This window comes from Mustela putorius, unplaced genomic scaffold (genome assembly GCF_011764305.1).
Source record: "Mustela putorius furo isolate JIRA1106 unplaced genomic scaffold, ASM1176430v1.1 tig00003987_pilon_pilon_pilon, whole genome shotgun sequence".
Taxonomy (NCBI): Eukaryota; Metazoa; Chordata; class Mammalia; order Carnivora; family Mustelidae; genus Mustela; species Mustela putorius.
Genome location: NW_025422126.1, coordinates 3,753,079 through 3,773,125, shown reverse-complemented (window position 1 = coordinate 3,773,125; position 20,047 = coordinate 3,753,079). Strand labels below are relative to the sequence as shown.

At 55.9% G+C, this 20,047-nt stretch overlaps 1 protein-coding gene across 13 annotated transcripts; it reads right to left on the bottom strand.

Moving 5' to 3' along the window:
• Nucleotides 1–836: 836 nt before the first annotated feature.
• Nucleotides 837–19,326, bottom strand: ATG16L2 (autophagy related 16 like 2). 13 transcript variants are annotated; one of them, XR_006604200.1, is made up of 18 exons: nt 18,686–18,934; nt 16,704–16,803; nt 15,772–15,874; nt 12,261–12,334; nt 11,771–12,022; nt 11,582–11,647; nt 11,175–11,405; nt 10,051–10,113; nt 9,350–9,458; nt 8,936–9,041; nt 7,952–8,268; nt 7,736–7,856; nt 7,302–7,407; nt 6,490–6,639; nt 6,209–6,256; nt 5,964–6,065; nt 5,453–5,626; nt 837–5,228 (listed from the first exon to the last, which is right to left on the bottom strand). XR_006604200.1 is itself a non-coding variant. In XM_045071392.1 (18 exons), the coding sequence occupies exons 1-18, from the start codon at nt 18,801–18,803 to the stop codon at nt 5,539–5,541; spliced, it is 1,980 nt and encodes a 659-aa protein (XP_044927327.1). In that variant the 5' UTR covers nt 18,804–18,934; the 3' UTR covers nt 5,305–5,538. The 13 variants fall into 13 exon arrangements, 11 of the variants coding, with proteins under 11 accessions (XP_044927327.1, XP_004768172.1, XP_044927331.1 ...); XM_045071392.1 differs by lacking the exon at nt 837–5,228 and having other exon boundaries at nt 5,305–5,626; nt 7,952–8,023; nt 8,198–8,268; XM_004768115.3 differs by lacking the exon at nt 837–5,228 and having other exon boundaries at nt 5,305–5,626; nt 7,952–8,023; nt 8,198–8,268; nt 11,175–11,288.
• Nucleotides 19,327–20,047: the final 721 nt, after the last annotated feature.

Sequence of the window (20,047 nt, the reverse complement as noted above, 5' to 3'; positions counted from 1 at the left end):
GTGGAAACCTGAGGGTAATACTGTGGATCCAGGAAGGATGCATGGAGGCTGTGGCACCAGGTGGTCACCACCAACATTCCTCACTGCCACATGTCCCCACCTTCCATGACCTTCCCTTCACTGCTCGGGTCCTTGCTCTCTTCCAGCCTCATAGTCACACAGGGCTGTCAAGGGAAGGAATGTTCCACAGAAATATGGGAGGGTGTACATTGAATACCACATTTGAGACTGCTGTTGGCATCAGAGGCTTAGTCTTGACCAGGGGACAGAGTTAAACTAACTGTCCCACCCCAGCTAAATTTTGGCCTCCTTCAAAAGAATAAACTGTCAAACAGTGAAGCCAAATTCACAGCACATTGCCTGGATCCCTTTCCTCTCTGACCTTTGACCCTCTCCCGACCCACAAGCCAGCCAGAGAGGCAAGTAGGAGGATGTCATCTGGCTTTACCCCTGCCACCACTTGATGGGGACAACCTTCCCCTCTGGGTTTCTGCATCCCCAGCTTTGAACGGAGTCGAATGAGATGATTTCCAAGGGCTTATCCAGCTCTTCTGTTAAGCTAGATCAGCTCAGTTCCTAGACACAATGAAAACACCACACAGAAAGATCACAGACTAACACACAGACTTCTCAGGATGGTCAGAAGTTGAAATTCAAGCCATTGGACTCTCCAGCCTCCACCACCACCGCCCCCCCCACTCCACCCCAGAGAAAGCAAACCATCCTCTGGATTATCACATCTCAGGCAATTGTGTTCACTCCCTGCCCAAGACCAGCCACAGCTGTCGGTTAGGGGGCTACTGCCTAACTTGAGCGGCTTCCCAACAAAATCTAGCTGTTCTGAATCTTTGCATTTATTTTGTTCATTCCAAAGAAGCTTTTCACAACAAAAACACAATGAACTTACAGAAATCTTAGTTTAGAAAAAGAGAATTGTAATTTGTCTTGAAATCCTACAACTTGATGCAAGCAGTGTTAAGTTTCCTCCTAGACTGTTCTGTCACTGTTGATCTGCCAAGAACCCTGTGAATGCCAAAGAGCATCTTGTTCCTGGATCATTTTCCCCTGGTCCCACTGGCCAAAAAAACAAGTACTTCTGCCATGTCTGTTTCTGAGAGCTCTGGTCTGGGAATGTTTTCCTGGAGTGTTCTCCTGAAACAACAGAAATGAAACTAGGGTTCACACGCTTTCCGCACTGCGTGCTAAACACCTAAGCGGCTTTCTTGTTCTCATCACCCCCTTGCTCCTGTGAGGGGTAGGGGAGGAGCCCAGTCAGAAGTCCTGTATTCAAGCCCCTGGCCACCCTGATCAGCCAAGGCCTGGCTCACCCCTTCGTCTTTCTGGGCCTTGCTTGTCTCATCTGTAAAGTGGGAATGAGAAGACAATACAAATGTCCTAAAATCCAGGATTAACTGAAATAATGTGCAGAGAAGATGGAAATATGTTTGAGCAGTAGATGTGTGTTCAGAGGAAGAAAACACCCCGTACACAGATGTAGTATGCTGACTCTCCACAGGTGGGTCCAAACCTGGTGCCACAAGGATTCTTCCAGAGAACTTCTTGAAGGCCGTGACCACCTCTATTCAATCCCTACTGGATATCAAATTCAAACTGCCCAGGTCTTGTTCTGGGCACTGGAGACCTAAATGACTCAGATCTCATCCCCATCACCAAGGGTCTCACATCTGGTGGGGAAGACTCAGGAATAGTAGACTCCAGCTAAGGTGTGTCTTCCAGCGACATGACCAAGGGGCAGGAGGAGCCCAGAATGAGGGCTTCTGGTTGTTTCTCCCTGTCAAGTCTTAGGCTCACTCAAGCCTGATTAGCCGGGGCAGACAGAGAAGGCAGTACTCCTGCCGGCAGACCAGGCCCAGAGAAGAGCTGTGTCACCTCTGGTGAGGCCCAGAGCTCTGGGACGGCAAGTGTCACGGGTGAGGAAAATCCTCCTCCCCGACCCCGGAAGACACTGACTTGCCCAAGGTCTCTTGGTAAAAGACCACTGGGAGCAGAGCCTGGGACAGACCAGGCCAGCCCCTCTCTCAGAACCTGAGGGCAGTTTTCAGAAAAGAGGGAGTCCTGGGTTTTTATCCCACCTCTGCTGTGTGACCCTGCACAGGACCCTGGCCCCTCTCTTGGCCTCAGCCCATGTGCACAGCAAGGGAAAGGCCATTTCAGTTTTGTCATTAGAGACCCAACTCAGGCAGGCAGCCCGAGTACCTGAGGACTGAAAACCTGGAAGGAATGCAGACCTATAAGGCAGAGGATACTGAAGGCCTACAGAGGCTTTTAGCCCCAGGACTCTCCTCACCCTCTCTGCTACCAACTTCAAAGGCTAGGTGGAGGGGCAGCCTTCCCAGCTGCCTCTCCTCTGAGCTCCTCCTGCTCATTCCTTGCCAGCCCCTCCTCCTCCATACCCACCCCTTCCCTGGAATGCCTTGGCCTTTCACTGGCCCTTCCAGACTTGCTCCTCCAGGAAGCATTCCTTCCAAGCAAGCTGAGCTGTGCATGTGCTCCCTGAGGAGAAGCAACTGTGCCCCAAGGGTGTGCTGTCAGACTGGCCCATGAAGAAGGGAACACTTACAGGAAGCAGAGGGGCTGGGGCCCCCAGAGCTGAGTCCATCATTTCAGAACACCTTTTTCTAGATTACCTAAGCCCTTCACAGCTGTCTTCACCTCCATGAGGTCCCTGCCCCAAGTGGTGTAGACAGTAACAGCCTCCTGGGATTCAAATTCAGCTCACTCTTGTGGCCCTGCATGCCCCACACTTCAAGGGACCCTGACCCTCCATAATCAGGCCTAGGTGACCAGAGCCCAGAATGGGAAAAAAAAGAGGACACAGGGAGGGCTTTAGGGTTAGACACAAGGCTAGAATCCCCCCGTAATGGTGGCAGCAGGGCACACACAGCTTGGGTACAGAGGGTGGGGGAGGGTGCCCTGCATAACAGGGATCCCAGATTCTCAAAATGTTATTTTGTTGTTTAAAAAAAAAAGTCATGATCTAGCTGCGCCAGCTGTGTGATCTCACAATACTTCATCTGAGTGTCAATTTTATCACCTATGAAAGAAAGAAACTACCTCCCAAGGAGCTTGCGAGAAACAAGTAAGACACTGCCTGAAAAGTAGAGCACTGTGCCTGACATATAAGCATGCAGTACTGGTGGCTATTGGAAGGACTGGCTTTTCCAGCCATGAATCCCAGGAGACTGGAGAATGGCTCAGCAGACACTAAGCAGCTGGTGACTCCTGGTGGCCAGTGGGAGCCAGGACAAGGGGGTGGGCCTCAGGGGCTGAGGCTGGAAAATACTGGACTCCTAGCATCTGCAGCTGTTAGACTTGCTGAGTTAGCCATTTAATAGACATTTCCCAAGGCTCTCTCTGGCCCGGCCTAATCCCAGGAATTACTCTGTTCCCATCCTGGCCTCTTCTAAGAGCTCCCTGACTGAAAATGGAGGGAAGGAGACACAAAGAGGAACATAAGGAGAGAGGAGGCCCCTGGCCAGCCTGGTAAGTGAGGAAAGGCTCTCAGTGAGATTATCCCAAAGGACACATTTGAATTGGGGGCTGGGAGGGAAGAACATTCTGGGCAGAGAGAAAAATCAATGTGCAAAGCACATTCAGAGTAGCAAGGAAATGAAAATGCAGCTGAGGTCAGCAGGCTCACTCCTAAAGGGTTTGGATTTAATGCCAAGCAGCTTCTCTGCAGGCAGCCTGGGAGCTTGAAAGGGTTGTATCTGTGACCAGGATACCCTGGAAAGTCACTCTGGCCACGACAAGGGGCCTGGCTGGAGACACAGCAAGACTAGAGGGGGGCCTGCGTTGCAGCTAGGTTAAAGTTAGACACTCCAGCCCCTGGTGCCGGGGTATGTGGGGCAGGAGGGGAAGAGACTTCTGTCAGGGGAGATGATGTCTGGGAGGCAGGTAGGTATGTCACCTAGAGCCCAGGGGACAGCTGGGGCAAGAGCAGTGACCGGAGAGTCAGCAGAGTGTAGACTGGGTATTTAATCAACACTCCTTTTTGGCCTGTGCTAAGAGCTTTACAGATGCTAATACCTGGAGTCCATACAGTATGTTCTGAGGTGAGTACTTTTTTTTTCTTTTTTTTTTTTTTGAGAGAGAGAAACAGTGTGTGAATAGGAAGGGGGAAGGGGCAGAGAGGGAGGGAGAATGAATCAAGCTGACTGCTGAGCACAGAGTCTGCTGCAGGGCTTCATCTCACAACCCCAAGATCACAACCTGAGTGGAAACAAAGAGGCAGACACTTGGACTGCGCCACCTAGGCACCCTCTGAGGCGAGTACTACTATTTCCCCCTTTCACAGAGAAGGAAACTAAGGCACAAAGGTGTTAAGGAACTGGCTTAAAATCACCCAGCTACTGAACAGTGGGCTGTGACTCTGACACAGACAGCCTGGCTGTGGAGTTCAAGCTCTCAGAGGCCTACTGCTCATCCTGGGAATGGCTTCCAAACCCTGGAAAGGGCAATGACCCCCAGGAGACTTTGGAAGGTCATAAAGTAGGACACTGAGAATTGCAGAGTAAAGCCTTTGAATCTCAGATGAGCAGCACTCCACAGTAAGGTCCTAGCACTCGGGGACAGAAGTCCCTTCAGTAACTGGCAGTGGCTGTCCTACTGATGACTCCTCCAAGCCCGAGGCTGACAGACGGGCACCCAGGCTCTGCCCTGCTGGGTCTGCCTTATACTCCAGAGGCTTGTGGTACCCCCATAAGTGAAGTCCTAACCCAGGCCCAGCCCACAGCTGTCTTCCCCAACACTCAGACCTGTACAGACCATTCCCCCCACTTTCTGGGCTCTACCTCTGGAGCGAGAATGTGCCCCCATCTAAAGACAGGCCTGGTGTACTAAGTACTTGACATCACTCTCTGATTTGTTAGGACCCTTTCCACCAGAGCCCCTCCGGGCTGTTTCTCGTGCTCCTTCCTTGGAGCTCCCAACCACCCCCTCCACAGCCTCAGCCTGCTCCGGGTGCCTGAAGTAGGAGGGCCCAAGGTGTTGGCTTGGTCTCTGGACCAGCTTGGCCCAAGGGTGAAATTCCCATGGCTCCAAGAGCCACTGCCCTTTGCTGCCTGTGAGCCTTTCTTCATGCTGTCTCCTCAGACGTGAACAGCAGTGAGGCCAGACTGGCTCTGCCCCAGCTCTGCAGCAGGAGGAAGGGGGCCAAGCCCAGGTGTCCTTGAGCCACCAGCCCAAAGGCTTCTGCTACCTGAATGCTGCAAAGAGGCAAGCAGACACCAGTTTAGATGCAATTTTTTTTCACTTATGTCAAAGAAAGTAAGAAATCAGAGATTCAAAACAAACAAAAAATACTATAATTCCCCCCCCACACACACACACACAAACTTTTTTTTTTTAACAGACAGGCCAGGTCCTGCCAGGCCTTATTCCCCATTAAATGCCCCAAGGTCACCGCCCCCCAACCCCCAGCCCCACTTGCTCTGGAGTCCTGTGAGCAGTGGGAAGCTGTCCTCTGGGTTTGGGCTTCAGACTCAAGCTTCAGCCCGGGCAGGAAGAGTCATGACACTAGCGCCAGAGCACGACCTTCCTGGCCTGGTCCACGCTCACCACATGGCTCCCCGAGGCACACCAGGCCACAGCGTTGATAGCAGTGCTGAGGACAGGAAGGGACAGGCTTCAGGGAGGCATCAGAAGCCGGATCTGCAGCCTGGGTTCTGCCCCTCATTATGGGAACCAGGAATTTTGAGGCTCTCTCTGAGCCTGCTGCCTCTCCTATAAAATGGGCTCACAGAGCTGTGCACACAGGAAAGAACCTTGAGAACTAAGAAGGGCTCAGGGGTGGGGGAGGATGTGGAAACAAGGGCTGGGGACTCCAGGGTCCCAAGCATGTCATAACTCGGAACTTGCTGAGCAGCCCTGGGGCCGGGGATCAGGGGGGAGGGGAGGGCAATGGCCCTGTGGCTGAGGTGGGGGGTGGGGGCTGTGCTCACCAGTGGGGTCCCCGCAGACTACCCTCCAGCTTGCCGGTGTCTACATTCCAGATGTAAAGGGCTCCATCCCAGGAACCTGCCAGCGCATAGCTTCTGTCCGGGCTGCAGTGGCCACAGCAGAGCAAGCAAGGGATGACCAGAAGTGAGGACACACACATGCAGACACAGACGTGTCCACGCAGACACGGACCTACGCGGTCAGGTGGGGCACACTTAGGGACAGGCCCACGCTCTCACAGACACACCTGAACACAGCTTTGGTCCAATCAGAACCGCACCTGAAGCCATCAGCCCTGAGGACACAGAGAATCAGGGTCAGAATGAACATGGCCGCTGGTCCCTGCCCTCAGGAGCTTCAAGAGCTTCCTCCCTCCATCAAGAGCTTGGGACACCTCGACAGGCCCTGGTCCGGAAGGGCCTCCAGGATGGGTCCCCCACTGACAGGTCCAGAAGGGCCCTTAACAAAGGATGAGAAACCCAGCTGCCCCAGCCAAAGCCACAGTGTCAGGGAGCCCGGGGCAGGTACCTGAACACCTGGCGGATATTGCTGACACGAAGGTCAATAACCTTGAGCGTGTCATCTCGGGAACAGCTGAGCAGATGCAGCTGGTCATAGCTGAGGTTCAGGGAGGTGACCCGGCCCTGCACAGGGATGACCTGGGTGCAGCAGGGGACCCTGAGGATTGGAAACAGGTAGGGATGAGGAACAGCCCACCGAGGCCACTCCTGACAGGTTAACAAAGTCAGGCGGTGCCCCCGGGTCTCAGATCACTAGGACCAGGTCTGCAGCTGGCTAATCTCCCTTCTCCCACTGTGGCCAGCCCCTCCCAGAGGAACTTAGCCAGCCTCTGAGTGGAAGCTGGGGCCTCGAAACCCTGGGGTCACTAAAATAAGTGCTGGAGAGAAAACAATGAGAGCTGCCTTTCAGTGTGTGAGAGAGAGCAGAGGGTTTCCAACAGCAGTCACCGCACACCCGGAAGGAGGACCTAGAGACAGGCTTGGCACTGGCTCCAACACTGGCTTTTATAAATCACCCAAACCCAGTGCTGGGCTCTAAAGTGAAAGAACAACTAGAACTTTGTTTCCTTTGATTAAAAGGTAGTAACTACGTAGAAAAGGGGGCTCCTCCATTTTGGTTGATGAAGCCCAGGCCAAGTCCAGCAGCTGCACCAAGAGTCACTAAAAAGGTGCCATAGGTCCCCAGAGGCAGCAGAGCCTTCAAGGGGCCACACTTAGCACTTCCCTGAGGTGCCTCTGTGGCTGCATGGCCAAAGAAAGGAAAGAGAACACAGGAAGCCTGCCCCCATGCCTCAACCACGCACAGCCCATGCTTGTCACCTGCTGTCCCAGAACCGGATCTTCTGGTCATAGTGGCCACTAATGATGACATGGTCCCCACATACCACATCATTACAGTAGGAAAGGACATTGATGGTCCTGGAGCCTGGGGACCAAGGAGCAGAGCCCTAGCCTCAGAAAAAGGTTGTTGGAAGCCATCCCACAGGACATCCAAAGAAGCTGAGGTCCAAAAGCCCCAGAGGAGTACCTGTCCTCCCCACACTAGAAGCCAGGTCCCGTTTCCCCGCCCAAATCCTGAGGTCACCAAGAAACCAGGCAGAAAGCATTATTGGGGAGGAGAGGAGAGGCCATGGGAGGTTTCATCCCAAATGCCTGTGAAGTTTAGAGCCATTCCAGAGCACAGACTGAGGTATCCTTGAACCAGTTTGGGGGTGCCAGCAGGTAGGGAAGGGGAGGTAGGGGCTGGGCCTCACAGTAGGCACGACCGAGGTCCCACTCCTTCACCGTCCGGTCTCGGCTTCCAGTCACCGCCTGATGCCTCGTTAGCTTGAATTTGGCAGCCGTCACCTTGTCTGTGTGTCCAGACAGTGTCTCCTGCCCACCCCCATCCCACATATGGATCAAGGACATTGCCAAGACCCAAGGCATGACCTCTGACCCCCAGGGCTGCCTCCTCAGTCAGGCCTTACCTTGGACTGTACCTCCCCCACCTTCCAGATCTGGGCGGCCTGATTGTAAGTAGCTGCTAATACCTGTGAGCCCTGGAAAGATGGAAGGGGAAGGCGAAGGCCCTTAACCTGGACTTGGACAGAAGCAACATCCCTCAGGCCAGAGAGCTGGGGCAGGGGCTGCCTTAGAGCTTCCCAGATCATGGAGAGCGGGTTGGGGAGCCCACACAACAGGCACACCATGTCACTGAGGCTAAGTCCCCTCACCGAAGGGTCGAAGTCCACACTGGTGATGCTGCCACCAGCTCCTTCAAGGGTTTGGTTGGCCTCCAGACGACCTGGGGGTACCGGAAAAGGACAGGTGAAATGAAATCACTAACCACATGAAGAGGAGAAACTGGGAAGATTAGTCTCTCCCAAGTTAGAGGAAAGAATTCTTGGGGGCCTGGGCTGGAGACTGTGCCTTCCCAAACTGCCACTGGGGGCTCTGGGGGCAGCTGATCACCTCACAGAGCTGCAGAGGACCAGAGAGAAGGGACTGTCCCCAGGTCACACAGCAAGCCAGCACCAGACCTTTCTCTAGGAAGCCTCTAGGAAATGATTTTGACTCCCCACCACATCCGCCTCTACAAGCACAGGGTAGACCATTGACACTCATCTCCTGAGTTCTGAGAGCTCAAGTGATACCAAAGAGGAAGTCACCTGCTGGACCCCAGGGACCTGTTTCTCAAGGGCCTATCCCTGCAGAATCTAATGAGAAGGGACCCCCATTTCCCCTAACAGAAACCATCTGAGCCGGGCCCTCCCCATCCCGCAGACCTGGATCCCAGCAGCTAGGAGGCTCAGACCAGAACTCTTGCCAAGGGGTCATCTGGCCACCGCCCACAGAAATGTTACATGTGAGGAAACACAAACAGATCTAAGACTTTCGACCACCAAGCAGCAAGCTGAGGGTGGGCTCTGGAGAGAAAGCACGAGGTTGGCCCATAGAGGAGAAACCCTCACCTCCCACAACATTCCAGAGCTGGATGAGGCGGTCAGCCCCTCCGGTGGCCAGGAGGCTGCTGCTGGGACCAAAACAAACAGCATTGACCTCGGAGAGGTGGGCATCCTATGGGGAAAAAAGAGGCTGGTGCCTCTGGTCCCCACCACACACACCTCTCTGCACACACTCACAGGCTCTCTCTCACACACACCCCTGCGGCTTTCCCATAGTTCCCTGCCTGGCCTCCTGACCTCCCTCCCCCTCCAGCCCATCCCCGGTTACTAAATGCTGAGAGGGTTCTGCCACTGGCTGGGAAAGGAAACGTGCGCTCTAGCTGAGGAGCCAGCCTTGTCTCCCTGGCTTCTGTGGAGCACCCCTGGGGCCTACACTCCCCACACAGGAGCCTCGGGCATGTGGTGCAGCCCCTCCCTTACCAGCACATCCTGCACTTGGGTAGGAGGTCGGGCAGCCACACACACAGGGATGCTCTGATATCGCTGCTCAGGAGCTCCCCCAACCGAGTGGCCTCTCCTCTTCTTGAAACTGGGCGGGGGGGGCAGGTGTGAGGAAGGCATCTGGCAAGGCCTTCTGACATGGGAGTCTCACACTCCCGAGGCAGCAACAATGGAAAGCAGACAAGACAGGTGGCAGAACATGGCCTGGGGAGGGGGGGGCAGCCAGCTTGCTCCCAACCCAGCCTCTGACCCCAGGGGTCCCGGTGAAGACAGGAAAGGCACAGAGGCAAGGAGAAGTTGGTGGATGTGGGGCAACCCCTGGGCTGCGGTTTCAGTCCGAGCCTTGCTGCCACTTGGCTCTGGGACCCTGAGCAAGTCCTGACGCATCTCAGCCTATTTCCCAACTGAGTGGTAGTTCCTATCCAGGCTTGGGCTGGAGAGCCTGGTTCCCCGGGAGGACCACGGCTGAGGGACAAAGTGTGGAGGACAGCCAGGAAGGGCCTGGAAATGAGGGAAATGAGGTCTGGGAGAGGCAGCAGAGATTCACACAGACAGCTGGGCGAACACATGCACGGACAGATCGGGACACACACAGACCAAGCCTGGACTCCAGAAGCCTGCCACGGGCCTCCGAGAGGCCCACACCCTTCACACACCTGTGGGTGCACACATACACTTACTCCAGAAGCTCCTTCACCACATCCACACAGCGGGAGAGTGTCAGGGAGGTGGCAGAGGCAGATCTGGGGTGGAGTTAAGAGAGACTTGCTAAGGGACTGGCCAGGGAGTGTTTGGGCAACAGCCATTCATCCCTACACCCTGCTGGGGACCCTGAGGCTCATAGGCCGTTGAGCCTGGGACAAGAACTCAGCTCCTCCACGAGCAGGAGAGCGGGATGACCCACCAGCAGTCCCAGGAAGGCGGAGGCAGGGAGGGATTTAGCAATAAAGTCTCCTGAAGTTTCCACCATGATGGTAAGAACTGCCCCCTGACAAAAGTTCTGGGGAGGCTGAGCTGGGGCATATTGGGGAAAGGGTGAGGTGTCCTCGCGCTGGGATAGCACAAGGCTGGAGGATGGAGGGAGGTAAAACCTAGGCCCACTGAATGACCTCAAAAATGTCCAGAAGATGTGTCCTGGGATGACTTGGCCCACCAGGGCTTCCAGGACTTTGGGGACCAGCATCCCATGCCCTCCCCAGAGTTCTTTCACTGCCCCCAGGCCCAGACACCAGTGACCTGCAAGGAAGGGCTGAAAAAGAAGGCTTCGAGTTGGTGAAGGGAGCGAGGGTGTGGGGAGGGCAGCTTCAATGACAGACAAATGGAGACGAATGGGGGAGACTGAGGGGAGAGGCCCTCAGGGATGGAAACCCCAATCCCTGGGCTTCGAAGCCCATGAGAGCTCACATCTATACATGCTCACATGTTCACTCGCACTCTGATATGCTCCCCCAAGGTTGTACACACGTGTGCCCTCATGTCCCTGTGAGTTGCACACCTTTGCCAACACACATATGCCTGTGACAGCTGAGTCCTAGGCCTTGCCCACAGTTCCCTGCTGGTGACACCCATTCACCAGAGTGATGCCCCACCCCCAGAGCTCTGGTCCTGAGAAGGAAAGAGGCATGGGGGTCCCTAAGGTGGCAATGACCCCAAGCTCCAGGCACTGGAGATCAGACCCATCCTGGGTGGCCTGAGCTGTACTACAGCTTCTCCCCAAACTCCTCTCAACCCAAGAGCTCAGCCCAAGGCCTTGGAGGAAGACTCCAGAGTGGGGCCCAGCTCAGAGCCCTGGGACAGTCCTCACCTGAAGGGTCTCTTCCACTTGTCACCAGCCTCACTCTTCAGGGATAGGGGCTCAGCAGTCGGGGCCAGAGTCTCAGCCTCCTCTCTGATCCCCTGGCTTACACTGTGTGGGCTCCTGGGAGAGGGAGTGAAACTCAGGAAAGTCAAGGGACCAGCACCCCTGCCTCCAGCACACAACACGGTGAAGAGAGGTTGGTGTGGGCGCACGTGCGATGGGCAGGCCTGCTGTTTCCTACGGCCAGAACACAAGAGTCCGCATGTGTCCTGTAGACTCAGTCTACATGGGGGCTCCGTGAGGACCAGGTTGTGGGTGGGGCAGAATTGCAGGCAGAGCCCTGAGAAAAAGGGTCCCTTAGAGCAGCGGGGCCGAGGCTGAGCGAGCAGGACCCGGCGCATCCCCACTCTTACTCGCTGATGCTAACTGTCCGCTTGGCAGCCTTCTTCAGCTCCAAGGACACCTGAGCCTGCTTGGCCCTGGAGGTGAGAAGCATCCAGATAGCCCTACCCCGGCCCGACGCGGCAAGCAGAGGTGCCGCGCGGACCGTGCCCACCCCCCACAGCGCCGCGCCTCCGAGGGTCGGGGCCAAGCGCGCTCACTTCTCGAGGCGCTCAAGGCGAAGGTTGCGCTCCGCGGCGGCGCGCGCCTTGCGCTGCACGAGCCGTTCGAGCAGGTCCCGCGCCTCCTCCTCCAGCCTGCGCAGGGCCGCCTCCTGGAGCCTGGCGTGCGCGCGCAGCGCCTCGTAGGCTGCCCGCTGCGCTGCGTTCAGCTCCCGCTGTGCGTCCACTTGCCGCGCGTGCCGCGCCCTCGCCTCCTGCAGCTCCGCCACGTGCGCCTCCAGAGCTGCCAGCCTGCAGGAGGGGGGACCCTGTGTCACCGCGTGGTGGCGCCCGTCTCAGAGATGGGACACACTGTCCCTCTCATGCAGCCAGGCAGGTGACTAAGCCAAGCCTCCAACCAACTACGTAGGGAAAGTTCTCGGGCCGTGCTGCAGACACTCAGGAGCACCCCGTCCCCTCTTCCCCGGAAGAGACGGCCCGAGCCACCCAGAGATGGGCGCGATCCCCCCTCGCGCTGGCCCGCGCCTACCTGCTTTGCCGCTCCTCCAGCGTCGACTCCAGGGCGCCCAGGGCAGCGCTCTTCTCCACTACCTGGTAGGCCATCTAGGAGCGGTCGGGGGCGGGAGGGGGGCGGGAGGTGGACGGGAGCGCCTCGATGGGGCTCCCACCGCGCCTTGCCGGCCGGACACCACTGGAACAGTCTGCTACTCCAGCCACCCGCGGTCTTACAGAACCGGAAGTAGAGGCTCAGACAGCTTTAGGATCGTGCAGGGGAACGCACTGTTGTTTTTGTGCAACAGTGAAAGGACCTTAGGCTCTGGAGTCTAACAGCTAAATTTCGGTACTGGCAGTGCCACTTATTTTCTCTGTGACTCCAGGGTAGTCATTTAACCTCTCTGACCTGCTGTTTCCTCACCTGTAAAGTGGGAATGATAGTACTTTCCCTTCTCCGGGAATGTAGAACTATTAGGAGGAGTAATATTTCAGATAATAGCAAATGTTTACAGAGCACATGTGTGTCATGCCCCTGTTCTGAGTACTACACACATACTAACTCTTTCAATCACCATAACAACAGCAGGAGATAGGTACTGCCATTTTCTCCATTTTACAGACGAGAACACTGGCACAGAGAGGTTATGTGTCTTGACAAAGTTACACAGCCAAGTGGCAGGCCACCTAACATGATGCTCCAAGTACAGGACAGGTCCACAGGAAAAGTTCAAGGGATGTGGGCTCTGTTCCCCAAGCTCTAACCCTGGCCTACCCAAGCACAGATTCTAGAGAGCAACCAGGAGCCTTAAGCAGAGACACGGGGCAATAACAAGAATGGGCTGTGGGAGCATGGAGACCAGACTGAATACTGGAGCTGCCCCCAGCCGGAGAGTGGGGGTGAAGGTCAGCTCATCTATGCCCCTGCCTCATTCAGCTGTCCTTCAACCAACAGCTGGGAAAGCCACAGATAGGAAGGTCGAGTCCCACTTTTTAGAACTGAGACAGACTTCAGGCGAAGAAGTTCCTACCAGTGTGACAAGAGGAACATGAGGAAATAACCAAGGCTGGGACTCTGGTTGCTATCTTGTTCCTATGTTCTTCTCACGTGGGCCTGGTGAGGGACGGATTGAGGAGCAAGGCCAGGGCTGCTCCCCTACACTGACATACCTCCCTGTGTGAGTGCTCCCACACCTGCCTACCTTGCTAGCTGGCCCAATCCATAATGTTTGTAATTCCTTTCACCACGGAGCAATCTGACCTCCACTTCTGCTTCCTGGCCTGTCATTTCCTTTCATTGCTTTTTGTAACACAGTATTTGGGGGGAGGTTTTTCAAAATCCAAATAATAGAGATGGAAAACAGATGAGTGATTGGTTGCAGGGTTAGGGATGGTTGGGGGAGAGGAGTGAGCTGCGGCCAAAAAGGGTAGCAAGAGGGAGATCTTTGTAGTGATGAAATCGTGCTGTATATTGCTGGTCACACACATCTACATAGGGGACACCATGACAAAGAAATACACGTACATCTCATACCAATATCAGTTTCCTGATTTTGTGTACTATAGTTACATAAGAAGCAGCCATCTTTACAACTTCCCATGATCTATAACTCTCCCCCACCAAGTAAGTTAATGATAACGATATATGCTTGTTGCAATATCCGAAACAGTACTAAGAATTAAAGAAAAAGCCACTCCCCATTCCCTGCACATCCAATGGGAACTGACTGGGAGCCATTGGGCCAGGGAGGAAGTGCTAAGGGGGTTCGTTGAAGTGTCCCCGACAAAGGGGAGTATGAGTTCAGAGACAGGGAGAGGGGAAGGAGGCTGGAGAACTCCACTGGGAAGGCTAAAGGGCTCTGGAAGTTATATACGAAGCTGACAATGGGAGAGACAGTGGGGGGGGGGGGTTTCCACTTCTTTACTCCATGGGCTTCTGTTCTCTTGAAATGTTCACAACCTTGTATGTCCGTATTGTCTAAGTGTGATCTTTTTGTTAATAAAATATATCACTCTGGGGGTAACTGCCTGGCTCAGTTGGTAGAGCATGGGATGCTAAATCTCAGGGTTGTGAGTTCAAGCCCCACACTGGGCATGGAGGCTACTTAAAAAATATGTGTGTGTGTGTATACATACGTACATACATACACGTATCTCTTTCTCGCTGTGAGTGCTGTATGGAGAATGGATGGGAGTGCCAAGGGAGGCATCATCCAGGAAGAGATGAGGGTAACTTGGGCCATGCCAACAGAGTTGATGGGTTTGGAGGCAGGATCCATGATCTGATGACTACTAGCTCAGGATGAAGGGCCAGGAGGGACCAGAGGTGCCCCCTCAGTTTCCAGCCAGTGACTACCAGTTGGGGTGGAGGGTCTACCTCGTCCATCATTTAGTCTACAAATATTCACTAGTATGGACTGTGGAGACAAACCCCAGAGTTAAGCGGAAGCAAACCAAAGGCATCCCAGGCCTTGAGGATCACACAGCCCAGAAAGTGCCTCAAATGTCAGGCTGCAACTACAGCAGGGCCTCTGAGGGAGAGGCTCTCACTGGGTTCGAGACCCACTCCCACAGTTGTGGGCAAGTAACGTGGCATGCTGTCACCAGACACGTGTTTATGGCCTATCAGTATCCTCCACTGGACTGGAAGCAACCTGGGGCCAGGTCTTGTTCTTATCCTGTGCCTTGGATATGACAACTGCCAATAAATCTTTGTTGAAAGAATGAATGGAGATCACTGAAGGCGGGTTTGTGTGGGAGGGAGTACAAATCCTGGCTCCACTTCTCTAAGCCTCCAATTCCTGCTCTAGAGTTGCAGAGGAGTAGCTGAAACAAGGCTTAGCCCAGCACTTACAGGCATCCCCTCTCCATGTGCAGCTGGCCACGTACTGTGGGGGAGATGGTGAATCTTACTTTTTGCTGACCAAAGAGTGTGGTGCTCAGGAGAGAAGGCTGGGCCAGAAACGGGTCTTGGAGGCAGCAGTCTTTGAGGTGACAGGAGTCTGTGAAGCCACCCAAGCTCCAGGGAACACCCGCATTGAAAGGGAGGGAGAAAGGAGCCAGAGAAGGAAGTGCAGAAGCAACCGCTACAGAAAAGAGAAGAAAACCAGGACAATGTGGCAAAACTAAAGCCAAAACACCCCACAGGGTGGGGGCAGCAGTGTTGGGTGGAAGCAGCACCCCCTGCCGTGGTGGGGGGCCAGCCTGCTCATCTAGTCTGCCCATGTGCACGGTGCATCAACCAGAGCCAGGCCCCGGGTTTGGGGGAGCAGGATGCGAACAGAGCTGCCAGGACCATCTGGAAGGGGGAATAGACGTCATCTGGCCTTGTGCACCTCCTACTCTTCTCTGAGCTCTCACCTCACATCCTCTAGCTGCTGCTGGAGACCAACTCTGCCTGTGTTGCCAGAACCAAGCTGGAGAGCACTGTGGCACTGAGCTTGGGGAATGTCTCTCACTTGCTGGACCACTTGGACCACGTCCCCTTGCCCCCAGAGTCCTGGATCCTGGCCCCAGGCCATTCTCTCTCAGACCTCTGCCCAGCCTACCTCACCACAGACCCGCCGGAGCCCCTCCTCCTCCTCTTGCCACTTCACCCTCAGAGTGGTTGGTGATGGGATTTCATCTGAGTCAGGCCCTGAGTCCTCCTCCCTGCCAACCAATAAGAGAATGGTGTTCATTTCCCTCCGTTCACCCACAGGATGAACACGAAAAGCCTGAAACCAAAACCATGAACTTTCTCCTAAGGAAGGTGGAAGCCAGAAAGCCAGTAGAGAAAAGAGCAAGTCTCCCGAAACTGGAACTGCCCATGACTCCTTTGCTCTGGGATTTCCCCACAGGCCTTGGGTTCCCTAGCTAGGACCCTCTTTCAGAAGCACCTGCCAGGGGCACCTGGGTGGCTCAGTCAGTTGAGCGTCTGCCTTCGGCTCAGGTCATAATCCCAGGGTCCTGGGACCCAGCCCCACATCACGCTGCCTGTTGCTGCTCCACGGAACCCAGCTTCTCCCTCTCCCTTTGCATGTCACTCCCCTTGCTTGTGTGTGTGTGCAAGCGAGTGAGCTCTCTGTGTCAAACTGATTAATCTTTATTTTAAAAAAAGAAAAGAAGAAGAAGCCCCTCCCAGCTGTGAGGCCCAACCCACTCCTGGTTCTCATCTTCACTCCCCCTTTGGAGTATATAGCAAGACCTTTCCTTGAGGTATCAGGTAAGGGTCAGGGAGACAAAAAAAGAGGAGGGGAAAAGACAGGAGTGTGGGGTGGGAAGGGAAGAGATGAGACAAATACAGAGATGGACTGAGAAATGTGGTGGAGAAAGGACTGTCTAAGCAGCTGGTGTGGAGGAAGGTTCAAAAGCCCACCTCCTCCCTCCCCTGGGTAGCAGCTACGGACCAGTGAGATGCCCTGGAGAAAATGAACCCAGCATAGTGGGGGCAGGGTCCAGGCATAGGCAGCCCATTGTACCCAGGAACACTCACACTCACCAGGGGCCCTGCAGGGTAGTGGGAGTGACATCATTTGGCTCTGGCTGCAGCTTCTCTGAGATCCAGGCCAGCAACTCAGCCTTCTCTAGGAGACGGTTATCTAGGGGTAGGGGAGGGTGAGCCTGGGGCAGAGAAAAACAATTTCCAGCAGACTCCAGGCCTACCTCTCTGGCTGGGAGGGCTGTAGGAGGAGCCCAGGGATGCAGAATGGCATGGCTGCTGGCAGGCTGGACTCTGGCCTCTGTCTGAAGGTGTCTGTGGGCTCTCCCAAGACCTGCAGTCCTGGCACAGCCTCCTCCCAGTACCAGCCCACAGGTCCTCCCAGGGGAAGACTAAAGAAAGACAACCACTGCAGGGGAAGGAGATGGCTGGCCTCACCGACCCCTTTGGATCCTGAGGGAAGGAAGGGGCCAGAGACTGATTCAGCCTTGTCCCACAGCAAGTCTTTGCCCCAGAGAGTGATGAAATAAACCCAGCTCCACCTGCCTCTGGCCTTTGGCAAATTACTTCCCCTCCAGGGGCTCTTTCTACTCTGAAAAACAATCCTGTCTTCCCCAGGGTTGGGGTAAGGTTCCCCCAGGCCAGAAGAGAAAGTCCTTGAGCAACTATTCAGCAGACCTCCTTGAATTTGGTAGTTTTTTGCTACAGACCCTGGAATATCTCCGTCCACCCCCACCACACTCACTTCCTCTTTTCTCACCAGTTCCGTAGGTGGGGGCAGTGTGTGGTAAGCCCAGGCCTAGCTCCTCAGCTCCTTTCCTTCACTCAGTGTCCTGCCTGTCACCTCAGCTGGGGTCACTGGCCTAGTTCTCGCACAAAACCCCACCCCAGCCCTCAGGGCACTGCACTGCCCCCTCCCCCAGCAAATCTAAAGAAGATGCCATTTTGCCCAATTTATGGGCGAAAAATCTGAAGCTTACAACCCACCCTAGACCACATAGAAAACTGGAGCTTCATTATGTCTGATCTCAGCCCTCTGGGTCTCTACAGTCTCACGGACTGCAGCTCTTGGGGAACAGGGGTAACTTCTCCCTCAACTTGGATGGTTCCATTGTCCATCAGAGCAGTGAATAAGTGAGGCTACCTGGAGGCAGGAGGCTGGCCTCACATCCCTGAGGGAGAGGACCAGCAGCCTAGAGGGTTGCAGGGAAATGGCCCAGGACAAGAGCTGCAAATTCAGTTTAGGGGATAAGGGGGGAGATAGTTAAGCAGCAGCCAAAATTAGGACCAGTGTTGGAGCTGGTGGTATAGTGGCTGTAATCCCCCCAACCATGACCCTGGACATACAACCTCGAATGACCAGGGGCACTTACACAGATGCACCTGTTCACCCTGGCTTGAACTGCCGTACCCACTCCTGACCAGCCCCCCACCCCACAGAAACACCTAAGTATGACTTCTTGGTCTCAGCCAGCAGCCTGGAGCCCCCTGTTTCTCCCTCAGGCTGGGGTTGCCCAAGCACAGAGATGCTCCAAAAACCTGAGCCAGGATCACTTAGCAGTGGCGAAGCCTGAGACTCTGAGCTTTCTCCATAGAGATTCAGAGTTTAGAAGTAGCTGCTCTCGGAGTTCTTTCATTGGGTGACAGGGACCAAGTGGATCGACTAAGTTGTACCTTGGGAACTGCCCCGGGAGGGGGGAGCATAAGAGACCCTTTAAAAAACAACACTAGCTAACAAACCCGTACCCTGGAGACCCAGTCCAGGAGAGGCGGGCCCTGAGGGGTTAGGAGGGCAGGAGCACCGGGGGGAGCTGGGTCCTGGAAGGGGCTCTAAGCAGTCCGGCCTGGAAAGGGCAGGAACGGAGGCTAGTCAGAGGTGGGGCGTTTAACAGACAGAGCGACCTCCAGGCCCACGGATCCGAAGGCGAGAAGGCTGTTCTGCACGCGGCTCTCAGCCCGAGGAGCCGGACAATCCCCTGTCCCCGCGCCCGGATCCCCGTTCCCTCCACTGCCGTCTTGCACGGCCCCCGCGGCGCACTCACAGGCCGGCACCAGCTCCAGGAAGAGGGCCTTCTGCGCGCGGTCCCGCTGCCGAAGCTGCCGCACTATGTGGCGTTTCCAGCGGGCGTTCGGCACGCCGAGGGGCCCGGACCCCGCCATCGCCGCTGTCCCGCCCGCACCGCGCGCCTCTCCCAAGGAAGGAGGCGCGACCGGGGCGGGGCCTCTGGGGGACTCCGTGACGTCGGCGGGCGGCCGCGGCGGGGACTCCTCAGATCGCGCTAAGAGCGTCCGCCGGGGGTGGAGGTGGGGGTGGGATGGGGGTTGCGGTGGGGGTAGGGGTGGGGGTGTGGAGAAAGCCGCGCAGATGTGCTGGGAAAGCCGCCCCAGGGCCGCACCAGAAGTTCTCACCTACGTCCGCCGCCGTGACCCGGGGCGGAGGTCGCGGCCTCCGGGGCAGCTTCCCCCACGCCCATGCGCGCGCTCTCGGCCGGCCGCCCGGTCGGTGCCCTTAACCCCTCGGCGCCGAGACCGCGTCCGGAAGTGACCGACGTCGCCGACGGACCCTCCGGCCGGGGCGCGCCCTGAGCTAGGGAACTAGAGAGCCCTCACGCGCGGACCCTGCCCTGGAGGCGTTCCGGATCCGCGAGGGGAGGCGACGCAGACACGAGGCCTGCACAGCGTGACGGCGAGCTGAAGCGCGGAGAAGGAAGGGGCTGAGGGGAAGAGGCGCCGCTTTCGGACGTGACGGCGTTTGAGTTGGAACGGGAGGGCTGCCATAGGTCGGTGCTGGCCGGGAGGAGAGAGGAAAGGATTCCAGGCGGCGGGAAGAGCAAGTGCAGAGGTCTGATGGTATAAAAACTCCCAGGGGATAGAAACTCGTGGAAGGGCAGGAAGCAGAAGAGCTCCTGTGCAGAGCACGGTTTAGGCGCTCAGTTCTTCGCAGAAAATAGAGGTCTCCGAGAGTGAAGGCGTGCAGCTGATTCCACCTGGCAATCCCTGGCCCAGAAGGGAGAAGCAGCTGGCCGGAGGTTGCACAGGAGCGGGTGGCTAACCTGGCCGGCAGCCCGGTGTCCCGTCTCCGGGCTCAACCGTTCGCTCTCGTGGGGCGGCCTCTGGGGGAGTAGCAGCAGCTCCTGCGGGTACACTTGACGGTGAACCATGGGTTGCAGGGAACTGCGATAAAACCGTGTCCAGCAAGGCCCCTGTCCAGAGCTGTGCGGACACGCCGGGTGTGAAGAATGAAAGGAGGGATTCACCAGACCCAGCCTCACCCTGCTCTCGGCGAGTGACTGCAGACCTGTCTACGGAAACGGAGAGAAATCGCTATTTAGGGGAGCCGCACAGGCCCTGGAAGTGACGGGTCTTTTGAGATGTTGCATGGTGGGATGGGTGGCAGGAGTTGG

Excerpts from the sequence above, each read along its gene's own strand:
- ATG16L2 (XM_045071390.1), bottom strand. The coding sequence starts at position 18,803 with ATGGCGGGGTCCGGGCCCCTCGGCGTGCCGAACGCCCGCTGGAAACGC. Across the intron at positions 12,335-15,771 it reads TCCGGCGGGTCTGTGGTGAG|ATGGCCTACCAGGTAGTGGA; the intron begins GTAGGCTGGGCA and ends GACCGCTCCTAG. Across the intron at positions 6,640-7,301 it reads ATCCGGTTCTGGGACAGCAG|GGTCCCCTGCTGCACCCAGG; the intron begins GTGACAAGCATG and ends TCCAATCCTCAG.